We start from the raw sequence: 12462 nt of genomic DNA, 5'->3' as shown, positions 1-12462 counted from the left end.
AGTTTTGTTTCACCCGAATTCACCCAAATACGAACAGAAGAGCAAAGGGTCAACCTAGGACTCACCAAGTTTTAAAAAAACTATTTAAAAGTTGTCTATATTTCAATGGAGAACAATTCCTGTTCAGCAATGTCCTCTCGATGTGTACAGACACCTCCCCTACACACAATTTCCCCTTTCACTTCTATATGTAGTATTTTCTATATGAGTATAATCTATGTGCTCCAGCCAGGGTCTTTGACTCCTTGACCATTGTCTGTCTCTGGCTCCAATGCTCTGTGTCTTATTCCTCTTTTCTATAGGGAAGTTGCATGCTGCTCAGTCGGATCCTCTCCGGTCCACATGCTCTTCCTGTCCAGGCCAGATGAGGAGGTCACAGATCACTCCTCCGGACAGGAACACCAGATGCTGCAACTCTCAACTGACTTTACACAGTGAGAGCTCTATGTATTTTATGTTCTATGGACTTTAAACTGTGATCTGTACGTGCATGTTAGCTAATGGAGATGGATACAGTGTGTTATATGTACTGTATACCTTTAGGGCTTTTCAGTTAAAAAAAGGTTCAAACTAAATAAATACAATTAATACCTTTAGATAGCCTACTGTATACATTTCTCACTCATATTAAAGGATTTTCAACACACGCATATGTATGTGTCTTCAGCTGGTCTTATCTAACTCATTATTTCTGACATTAAAACTTGCTAATAAGCTTCCTATGGGTACAGCCCCCTGTAGAGGCTGGTTACTCACAGGCCCAGACCCACTGGCTTATAGCAGATCACCATGCGCAATGCCAACCGTTGGCTGGAGTGGTGTAAACTCACCGTTCTTGGATTCTGGAGCAGAGGAAACACGTTGTCTGGAGTGATGAATTACACTTCACCATCTGGCAGACCGACGGACGATTCTGGATTTGGCGGATGGCATAAGAACGCTACCTGCCCCAATGCATAGTGCCAACTGTAAAGTTTGGTGGAGAGGAATAATGGTCCGGGGCTGTTTTTCATGGTCCAGGCTAGGCCCCTTAATTCCAGTGAAGGGAAATCGTAACGCTACAGCATACAATGACATTCTAAACAATTCAGTGCTTCCAACTTTGTGGCAACAGTTTGGGGAAGACCCTTTCCTGTTTCAGCATGACAATGCCCCGGTGCACAAAGCGAGGTCCATACAGAAATGGTTTGTCGAAATCGGTGTGGAAGAACTTGACTGACCTGCACAGAGCCCTGACCTCAACCCTGTCGAACACCTTTGGGATGAATTGGAACGCCAACTGCGAGCCAGGCCTAATCGCCCAACATCAGTGCCCGACCTCGCAAATGTTCTTGTGGCTGAATTGAAGACCACGTGTAACCACGCCAACCCAGGACCTCCACATCCGGCTTCATCACCTGCGGGATCGTCTGACACCAGCCACTCGGACAGCTGATGAAACTGTGGGTTTGCACAACCGAAGAATTTCTGCACAAACTCTCATAAACCGTCTCAGGGAAGCTCATCTGTCCCAGTTCTTCCTGTCCCAGTTCTTCCATGCATACTCACCAGACATGTCAACCATTGAGCATGTTTGGGATGCTCTGGATCGAAGTACAGTACCAGTCATAAGTTTGGACACACCTACTCATTCAAGGGTTTTTCTTAATTTGTACTATTTTTTAAATTGTAGAATAATAGTGAAGACATTAAAACTATAAAATAACACATGGAATCAAAATGTATTTTACATTTGAGATTCTTCAAAGTAGCCACCCTTTGATGACAGCTTTGCACTCTTGGCATTCTCTCAACCAGCTTCATGAGGAATTTATTTGGATTTGTTTTACACCATTTTTACACTGTAGTAAAAATAAAGAAAAACCTGTGAATGAGTAGGTGTATGTGTTTCAGTTCCCGCAAATATCCAGCAACTTTGCACAGCCATTGGAGAGGAGTGGGACAACATTCCACAGGCTACAATCAACAGCCTGATCAACTCTATGAGAAGGAGATGTGTTGCGCTGCATGAGGCAAATGGTGGTCATACCAGATACTGACTGGTTTTCGGATCCACATCCCCACCTTTTTTTTATGGTATCTGTGATCAACAGATGCATATCTTTATTCCCAGTAATTTGAAATCCATAGTTTACGACCTAATGAATTTATTTAAATTGACTGATTTCCTTATATGAACTGTAACTCATTCATAAAAAGAGATAGGTGTGAGATAAAGGACGCATTGACCCCCAGAACTTGTGGCTCCCCCGCCTTGCAGGGACCCCTCCCAGAGGGGCTTGGTGGTGGGTTTGGGGTCAGAGGGACATAAGTGAACCGATACTGATTAGAGGAAACAACCCTGGACTGCCGGCCAATGTGTGTGTGTGTGTTTGTGGTTCGTGTGCATGCATGTGGGTGTGTGTGTGTGTGTGTGTGTGTGTTTGTGTGGGTGAGGTCAGGTGTCTATCCTCCAGGTTCCAGGATGTGGGTTCCCTCTCCACCTGTCTCTCCACCCCTCAGTGTTCTCGCTGCTCTCCCAGTTCCTCTCTTGTTGACTATTCTCATCTCACACATGCTTGTCTCTAACCCCACTCCTCCCCAGAGGCGCCAGTCAAACTCCCAACCCACTCTGATTGCATAATAAAGATCCTTTTCTTAGGAAATCACAGGTTCCAGCATAATATTACATTCTGTTGTTTTGTGTATGTCTTGGTTATGCTTCTGCTTCTCACTTGGTATTTACTTTGTCAAATGTTTTTTTTATACCTATATTGTAACAGGAAGTGATGATGAGACAAATCTCTCTTTCACTGATTAGCCTTGTATACAAATCGATACACATCAATATACTCCCGAGTGGCGCAGCAGTCTAAGACACTGCATCTAAGTGCTAGAGGCGTCACTACAGACCCTGGTTTGATTGCAGGGTGTATCACAACCGGCCGTGATTCGGAGTTCCATAGGGCGGCGCACAATTGGCCCAGCGTCGCTAGTGTTTTGCCGGGTTAGGCCGTTGTTGTAAATAATAATTTGTTCTTAACTGACTAGCCTAATTAAATAAAGGTTAAATAAACATCAACACATGAAAAGCAAAACACAATCATAGAATCATTCTTCAGTAAAGTTTCCGCAATCATCTTTTGAAATGCCCTAGAGGCACCAATTCTTCCACCCTTAGAGAGCCTTGGAGATCATTCCACAAGTTATGTGCAAAAAAACTAAAAGCAGATTTACCTAAATCAGTGGAGATGGAATGGATCTCAAGATTTAGCCTTCCCTAAGACCGGATCTGCTACCTGTACATCTGTAAGTAAAAAATGAAGTAAGGTATGGAGGAAGTTCATAAAGGAGGGCTTTATAAACAAAAACAGTGCTATATAAACAAAAAAATCACATAACAATTGAACAAAACAATGATATAATTGAAACAAGCAGTAGAAAATACCATTTAGCAAAAAGGTTATGTGGGAATGCACCTGTAGATCTCACCAAGACCTTTGAACTTTAAGTCATCCTCTATTTGGGTGGGGCAGCTAAAGCATCATCAACGACAACTGTCAATCTTTAATCTGGTATGTATTTACTGTATGTCCCTTATTCATGGAAATTCACAGTCTTTCTCCACATCCTTCTGTCCTGGGTTTCTGTTACCTGCTTCTCCACCTTGTTCCTGCGGTTAGTGAGACCAGGATTCATATGATACAGTATCATCCAATCATCAGCACTGATACAGTAACTTAATAACAGTAGTCACAATATAGTATTCAAAATACATCTCAATACAGTTTAGAAAGTAAAATACATATACAGAAGATAGTTTGATTATGCAAACATGTATAATATTGAACACAAGTGAGAGAAGAAAACAAAGTGTTTGCCACTAGATATGACTCCACCCATGGCTTTTCATGCATTGTTTCCTGTAAATGTTCCCTTTCTCCAAAGACAGGCAAACAATAATGATGTTTTAGAGTCTCATACGTAGCCTAGTTACGTGTAACTAAATGAATGCAATTCTTGTTTCACATCAAAATTAAATAAATAGAAAACATAGCAGTACAGAAAATCTTACTTTCATGTTCTGCTTTTACATACAACTGGGCTCACATAGGAAAAAGGACATATTTTTATTTCCTGTGTTTTTGAGTGTCAATGGTGAATATGATGAAACAAGATGAGGGGATTCACAGACCAAAACATTGTGAGGGAAGGGAGTGGTTATTGCTGACTATACAGCCCAGTTCAGAGACATCTTCTCATTTTAAGAGAAGTCAGCAACAAATCCAGCCACAAAACCAGATAGAGAAAAAGCAGATTTCAAGGAAATACTTTGGAGATTAGTAATTTCTCTTTATTTAATCTTTAATTTCTTTGATGATTCTAGTTAGTTCGTGAGAGGCTGAAGTGTATGTCAGTGTCTCTAGATCTGGCATAATGCATGTGTAGAGACCATTATATTCAATTACTACTGTAGTGTCTGTATGATACCACCACAGCCGCTGATGTTGAATGTAAGTCTTGCTTTTTTATGATCATTTATTGTGGGAAACCTCAGACGCCACAAGGCAGTGTTGCAAAACAGGAGACACCACATTGCAGACACTGCAACTGTAGACAGAAAATCGAAGCTTGTGCTTCGTGCATAAGTGCACTTCAACACCCCCATAACCAACTTGTCTCATTATAACTAGGGACAGCAGTTTTTCCTGACCACTTGATCTGACCAGGAAGTCTGAGTTATTAGGCCTAGAGTTTGTCCTGCTCAGATCACATAAGTAGAGGCAATAGACCCAATTCTATTCTTCAGAATATTAGAGACACAGGGGGTTAAATTAGCCTAGTCTCAGACAGATCTTATTTGAGGGGTAGACTTGGTTTCCTGTGAAAGTTTCTGACGGCTTGCAGTCAGTTCCTGCTTGTTGAAACCCTGTAGAGGGGTTCTGACAGATGTGTAACACCTCTACATGTCTCTGGACAACAACAACAACAACACACACACACACACACACACACACACACACACACACACACACACACACACACACACACACACACACACACACACACACACACACACACACACACACACACACACACACACACAAATGTATCCGAGCCAGCCCAGTACAGTTCTTGTCAGCCCTGTAGTGTGAATCAGGCACAAGTGTGTTTCAAGTGAAATACATTACCTAGACTATTTGTGATGAGAGTGTGTTTCAAGTGAAATACATTACCTAGACTATTTGTGATGAGAGTGTGTTTCAAGTGAAATACATTACCTAGACTATTTGTGATGAGAGTGTGTTTCAAGTGAAATACATCACCTAGACTATTTGTGATGAGAGTGTACGAGTGCGGCTTGTTAGCAATGTTTTGTCGCTGAATTCCAAATAAATAAGTGCTGAGTGACATGAGAACTCTAATCTGTGTGGGTGTGAAGTGGGCATGTTTGTGTAGGTTGTTCTTCTGTAATTTAGCAGTTTCTCATGATTTGAGATAGCCCATTCTCTAGAAGTTACCACCAATGAGAAGAACAATAAATGAATCCCCCACAGAGGGAATGGGGAGATCACAAAGACCTTTGTCTCTCTTCTTCTACCCTCTTCCTCCTTTCTCTCCTTTCTCCATCAGCCATGTCTTACTCACTGGGGATGTCCTAGACACTAGTTTCCCTCCTCTATGGTCCATCCTTTCTATGGTTTCTGAAAATGTTGGCTGTTGTTCCATTACTAGTATACTCATTCCCTCACTCAGACACACGTGATTTCACTTGTGGGATGCATGGTGACGGGTGCTACTACCATGGAACTGAGATTCTATGCTGGCTAGTATGGGTACACTTCTCTGGAAAATGCTTTTTTAGGCCGCCTGCGTCTTTCAAAGTATTCAATGAAATACACACACACACACAGGAAAAATATGTAATTTTACAATTTATTCTGGTTTATTGTGTGCTGAATAGTTTTAGCTGTGGTTTTCAAGCCATCATCAAAGCCTCAAACAATGATACTTTCAGTATGTGACTTTATAGATATTGCTGTATAACAGCTCAGAAATAAAATACAAGCCAAATTAAGAGATTCACTGAAAAGTTTGATATTATTTCAAAGTTTGAAAAATGAATTCAGAGAGAGTAAAACAGTGGGCAGAATACGATAGTAAAACCTATCTATATCAAATAAAATCTCTCATACAGTATAAGAAAAATATGTTTCTAGAGTACAAATAGAAAAAATATAAACATTTTAAGGATGTTCGACATTTTACAGTTATACTGGCCTCTGATTTAACATGTTTAAATGTATATACACTTTGATATGATGACTAGTATGGACTATTGGATTGAATATCAATCACATTTTCCATCATAAAAAATACATTAAAAGCAGGTGAGAAATCTGACAAAAGCTAGTCAATTGATAGACACAAATTCTAATATAACATTCAACACTTCATTGTTTATTCAATCAAATTTACTGCTGTAGTAAATTAACCACATGTTGTTTAAAAATGAATAGTGATAACATTGATGATAGTAGGTTTACAAGACAGACACATTTTTACTGTGTTTTTATTCTGGATTGGGGGAAACATGTGGTATACTTACTGGGGTGGTACATTTGATGAGTAAACCTTTTAATACCTTTACAGCACCATTTGTAATACGGTTGTATAGTAATTCCCTTTCTTGACACACAGTGCCTCTGTAACACCCAAGCTGCATAGCTTTGTGTCCTATCAGTTCACACCTTGCAAGTATTGGCTTTGTTGGCTTTCTCCATTCATCAAAGTATGCTCTTGCTCATTGGCTCTGAAGAATTGAAAAGCATTGGAATGGTGTAAGCAAGGGCTAAGAGGTGTGAGACGCTGAAGTGTATGTTAGTGACATATTTCACAATATTTCATGTCAGTCCTTTCTTGTTATATCAATGAGGGGGAGTGAAGGAAGGTGCTCTGTTCAGGCGGTGATGGGCATGTTGTCCCTGTAGCAGGCTGCCCTCTGGGGGGCGGTGTAGCTACACAGGTCCTGGTAGATCCTGGCCATCTGTTCCCCGGCCTGCAGCTCGTCTGACTGGATCTCCAGGTTAGGACTGCTGTACTGGGAACGACGCATGCTCACCGCATCCAACAGCTGCTGACAGTTCACTGGAGTGACCTGTGGCCGAGCACAGACAGAGAAAAAAGAAGAGAAGGGGAGAGGGAGAGAAGGAGAGGGGGAACTGTAAGCTCAGTCTGCCAACTTCTGACAGTAGACTGGAGTGATCTGAACACAACCAGACAGGGAGAGAAGAAGAGAGGTAACTGTTAGCTCAGTTTGTATTTTTATGGTACACTCTTAGCACCTTTTTTGTATCTAGAACCTTAAAGGTTTCTTCGACTGCCCACATAGGAGAACCCTTTGAAGAACCATTTTTAGTTGCAGGTAGAACCCTTTTGGTTCCATGTAGAACCTTTTTATACAGAGGGTTCTACATGGAACCCAAAAGGGTTCTATCTGGAAGCAAAAAGGTTTGGGGACAGCCCAAAGAACCCCTTTGGAACCCTTTTTTCTAAGATTGTAGTGGTGCCCTTTTGACCAAATCACATTGAAGACTAAAGTTACCTCTATTTACTCAAACACATTCTGGGACTGTGCAGGGGGGATACCACATGTTTCAGTGATCCAGGGGATATAACCTCTGTTACCTGGACGATGATAAGTTTGCTCTTGGCTGTGCTGAGATCATGAAGCTCCTCCCCGAAACACAGGGTCACCATGGGGTCAGGTGCGGGAAGCTGTCCCTCCTGGTACAGCTGGAGAGCTGGGACAAACAAAGCAGACAGAGAATAACATATTACACAGACAGATAATGCTTCATCATAACTGCACACTGATGAGTGAAGGCATGTACTCCAAATAGTATATGTCTGTCAGTCAAGAGTACATGAATTCCTGTCCTCTTCAGAGCACAACATCCTAAATCAAAAAACAACATGAGTTCCTTCCCCCTCACCTTGGAAGAACCTTCCTGTGTCAAAAATCTTGACCACAGCGTCTCTCTCCAGTTTGCAGGGCCCCCCATGGCTGTAGTGGGGGCCCAATCCCCCCTGCCCACTCCAGAACACACGACTCTGGCACAGCCTCTTGATGAAGATGCCCTCGCGGTTAGCACGGACCAGCACGCCCCTCTCCAGGTGGCCCAGGAGCTTGCGGGTGACATGGCGTTGGCGCTCAACATCGATGAGCTCAGCGGGAGGGAAACGGACGTTCTGCAGGCTGTCTGCGAGACCGTAGGGGGACCTGTGCTGTACCAAGGGAGGCTGATCCGGAGAGATACGACAGCCATCAGCATGAGATGTCACCACGCTGTCCATCAGCTTCCCACCATAGAAGAAGTTAATGATCATCTGGGAGAAGGCTGGAAACAGAGGGAGGAAAGTGTTGAGAAAGCCACCGCATTGTCTTCTATTAAGTCTCGCAGAGGAATGGAAATAAATACATCTGTATTTAGAAATACTGAGGAAACATACCGGCATTGAAAGAACCCATCGGCGAGGGATCTTGATGCCCCGGGAAGACTGCAGGGTAATAAAAAATAAAAAAAGATAACTGACTTTGTGGTATAGATATTTTCTATCATAAAATTCAAATATTGCCTTCCTCTTACATATGCAGCATGCTCGTTAAGATGCAATGATCTTGAGTGACCGTGAAAAACATCTCACCCCTCTATCATGTCATGATTTGTCATTTCATCAAAAAATACAGCCCGTCAAGCACAACAGACTCACAGGCGGCGTGACCAAGAACAAAAAAAACCTTAGTCAGCAAAGTGCTAAAGGAAATGAGCAAATCGTTCCCCCTCTAGAATTCTAGAATCATGTCAACAAGCCTGTGTTAGAAGCCATAACTGCAAGGTAATGTCGCAGAGTTTTGCCTCGCTATATATGCAGTTATTTTTAAATGAATAAATCGCAACCTCTCACAAAGGAGGAACTGTAGCCTCATAGAACATACTACAATAATGCCCATTTTGATACAGGAGACATAAACATGCAAACATTCTCTACACACCTTAAAAAATGTTCTCATGGAAAACAGCTAGACAGATACTTTTAACAAAGGACAAAATGATGCATAAGCGTTTGCTAACTAATTAGATAGATCAAATAATTCACATACATATATGTTCCAGTCGCCACTGTATGAACGTGTTAAAATGGACATGACACCACTGCATGTTGGCGATACTCCACTAGATTGGATGACACTGCTAAAGAAAAGAACAGTTGACTGAGTGGAGAAAGACCCTTACCACTGACGCTGCCCTGGGACCAGTACTCTGGGCTGGGCTGCATCCTACAGCCATCCTCCTGGGGAGAGTGGCTCCTCTTGACGATGCCAAGGTACTCATCACTGGAAGACTGACAATGGAATGACACACCATGCAATTAGTCTCTAATAACCATACATCAACAATCATACATATAATCATACATATTTAGAAACAGAAGTTAAGATAGTTGATAGTGGAGGATAGAGACAGAAAAGGAGAGAACTTGAGTGACAGTAAAACAAGAAAACAGAGAAAAACAGAGAGAGTAAAGTTGGTGAGAAATATAGATAGAGAGAGGAAAGGAAGAAATGGATGGAAAAAAGAAAAGCGTCCCTGTTTCACCTCTTTGATGAGCTCCTCCAGGTCTGCAGAGCTGCAGTCCATGTCAGTAATGTCACCAGGGCTAGATGTCAAAGCTGCTGCTGCACCTTTACCTGCTGAGCAGAGGGGACAGCATGGTTGTAAGTATTATTGTCACAGCTATTTTTTATATTTACTACGGGAAAAGGCTGATGGTCAAATGTAAATCAAGTCTCAGCAGCAAGCTGTCTTTGTCCAGGTTTCTAAGTTTTCAACTCTGATCAAGGCAACATCCTGCTGCTGAAACATTAGTGACTTTTAATAGATAATTTGGGCATGGGTGCAATTTGACTCTCCATCCACTCAATACAGGTATTTATAATGTTCATTATTCTAATGTCTCCATAGTGAAATATGAACTCACTCTTCTGCTCCTCCTCGGGGACGATGCGGTACACCTTGTAGGGCTCAGAGATGTCCAGCTGGGACCTGTCTCCCACCTCCTCGAAGTCAGGGCTCTTATTCAGGGCACACCGCAGCCTGGTCTTCCATGTAGCAGGCTCAGCCTTCTCCCCCTCCTTAAACTTCCCCTTAAACACAGCCCAGGCCTGCAGGGAGGGAGCAGGTGCATTAGAACGAGAGTCATAGTAACACACATCCAAACATAACACATACCTGCTGGTGCTATCAACAACTTGTTATATTCAAAAAGGTCTGGAACTGAACGAAAGAGATTAGAAAAGTCCACGATGAAGCCATACATAGAAGTAATTAGAATTCAACTACTTTGATAGCCAGAATACAATTAATCACATGATAAATACAGGTAGGTTACATAAAACAAAAGGTTGAATTGTAATGACATGAAACTGGACAGGTTCTGGTTTAAATTATTTGTTAACTGTTAAGTTATAATTACATATAATTACACAAAGATATTAGATTTTCAATGTAATTTCTCTCTGCTTGACCTCTTGTGACCATGGGCTCTATTTTAGCTGGCTCCAGCATAGCCTCCCCTTATTCAAGGCCGATTTAGCAGCATTGCATAGATGCATCTTTTTATCCGGGCCATTAGCCAAGTAGCCTATGGAAAAAGGGGCTTTAAATGGTATGCTGGGAGTGCTTAGAAACATTTCGCCCTCATGCTTTTTCACAATTCACATACCTGCATAGTTAATTTCGCTTGTTCAAGTATCCATCCTCATCTCCACAGAGTGCATTTCATCTGGTTACCAAAGACACACTCCTCCAAACGTATTAAAATTATTCAGTCCTATAATGCATAATCAACGGTAGGCCTAGGCTATATTTTGCTTATTGATAACGTGCCTCACACATACAATGTGATTTGTGGGAGCCTGGTATTTTTTATTTTAGATGAAGTGCGATGCGCAAAGACATGTAGGCTGTAGGCTAGGCTCGTTGAAGCCAATTACAACACTGTTGACTGACACCATTCCAAACATAGACTATTGAGCTAACTCATATGTTTTTTTACTGTTGCTATTACTTATTACTGTAGCCTATGCTATTTAATAAGCTGTAGTATAAATCCACAATGGATCAGAACGAGAATAGTCCGTGCCCACAGCCGAATTGGAGTTGATGACAATACAAAGATCATCAATAACCTACAGAACTTGAGACAAATACATGCATTATTAAGCCATGCAATGCATTGAGGGGTCAAGCCCTTGTCACAACTACAACTTGTGTATTTATCAAAACCCAGCCCTTTCGTGCCACTGCCAGCTATTGTGCTTATAATTCTGGCTGTGAAAACAGCACACATGTTTCTGACACACCCCCAGACCAAGAGATACTGCCAGCACTTGGATTTAGCATTTTGTTAGGTTTGTTAAAATAGAGCCCCATGACTCATAGATCAACGTATTGTCAATTATGTCATCATACTCTGTAGCCTATTTATGTGCGTTGCAGATGGTGAGGATGTGTTAATAAACCAACAGCACGTAATGCACACTCGTTCTATTTGTAGGCGCATATTAACCAACTAATGTGTAGCCTATTTATGCGCGTTACAGGTGGTGAGAATGTTTTAGTTAAACCAACAAAACGTAATTCACACCTGCTCTATTTGTAGGTAAAAAAAAAAAGTTTGTGCTATATGTCTCTCCAAAAGTGGTGCGGAAGGCGACACATATCGGTGATCTAAATATGCTCTCAAATCTACCGCTATCAACAAAATCCTCGTTTGAAATTTGAGCCAATGAACCTACCTTGAAGATAGAAGCGTCGACCTCCTGGTTGTAATCTTGCTTCCCAGCATGTTTCCAGGGGATGCGGAACATAGTGCGGCTGTCGTCCTCCCAGAGCAGCCCCGGATACTGACCGCTCTGGATCTGCTCAACTAGCCACTGTTTCAGCCTCCGACCGCCCGGGTTTACTGACATCTGTCATAAACATTCACAAGACATGTCACTGTATGAGCTGAACGTTTGTTTTAATTTGATGCTTGTTTGTGATAATTAGGAACTTATTTCAAGAGAGAGAGAGAGAGCAAAAAGTAAAACAAGATAATATTGGTTTATTATTTCAAAACAACTATCTTTTTATATAGTTTACAAGGGACCACTCTTGAAGAGTTTAAACAAAGACAACTAAATCTTACCTTTTATTTTTGTATTGACAAGTCCTTTAGATATCCTTGTGATATGCTTCAAATAGATTATTGAAGACTTTTAAACCTTAACACCAAGTCGATGTCTCAGAGTCAATAGAATAAATCTTTACTCGCATACAGTTTAATCTCTTCTTTCAGATGAATGAAGCATTGACTGCAAGCTGATTGGACAGATGCGTTTCACTTGTATCCAATCAGGTTCGGGAAATACTTATA

General features: G+C 41.6%; 1 protein-coding gene across 2 annotated transcripts; it reads right to left on the bottom strand.

The window, feature by feature from the left end:
• Window positions 1-5897: 5897 nt before the first annotated feature.
• LOC129854184 (interferon regulatory factor 8-like) lies at window positions 5898-12357 on the bottom strand. Of its 2 annotated transcripts, none has more exons than XM_055920972.1 (9): window positions 12235-12357; window positions 11843-12016; window positions 10024-10207; window positions 9642-9733; window positions 9279-9387; window positions 8494-8541; window positions 7977-8381; window positions 7669-7784; window positions 5898-7138 (listed from the first exon to the last, which is right to left on the bottom strand). In XM_055920972.1, exons 2-9 carry the CDS (start codon window positions 12014-12016, stop codon window positions 6941-6943), a joined length of 1326 nt encoding a protein of 441 aa, XP_055776947.1. In that variant the 5' UTR covers window positions 12235-12357; the 3' UTR covers window positions 5898-6940. The 2 variants fall into 2 exon arrangements, with proteins under 2 accessions (XP_055776947.1, XP_055776946.1); XM_055920971.1 differs by having other exon boundaries at window positions 9642-9736; window positions 12235-12356.
• Between the last annotated feature and the right edge of the window lie 105 nt (window positions 12358-12462).

The sequence above is a fragment of the Salvelinus fontinalis genome, chromosome 4 (assembly GCF_029448725.1).
Source record: "Salvelinus fontinalis isolate EN_2023a chromosome 4, ASM2944872v1, whole genome shotgun sequence".
Taxonomy (NCBI): Eukaryota; Metazoa; Chordata; class Actinopteri; order Salmoniformes; family Salmonidae; genus Salvelinus; species Salvelinus fontinalis.
Note: the sequence above shows the minus strand (reverse complement) of the source record. Positions and strands in the feature narration are given on the sequence as shown.

Coding starts and splice junctions, on each gene's coding strand:
- LOC129854184 (XM_055920971.1), bottom strand. CDS start 12,016: ATGTCAGTAAACCCGGGCGGTCGGAGGCTGAAACAGTGGCTAGTTGAG. Junction 9,737..10,023: donor CCCCGAGGAGGAGCAGAAGA/GTGAGTTCATAT, acceptor CCCTCTGCTCAG/CAGGTAAAGGTGCAGCAGCA. Junction 7,785..7,976: donor CACAGGAAGGTTCTTCCAAG/GTGAGGGGGAAG, acceptor TGTTTGTCCCAG/CTCTCCAGCTGTACCAGGAG.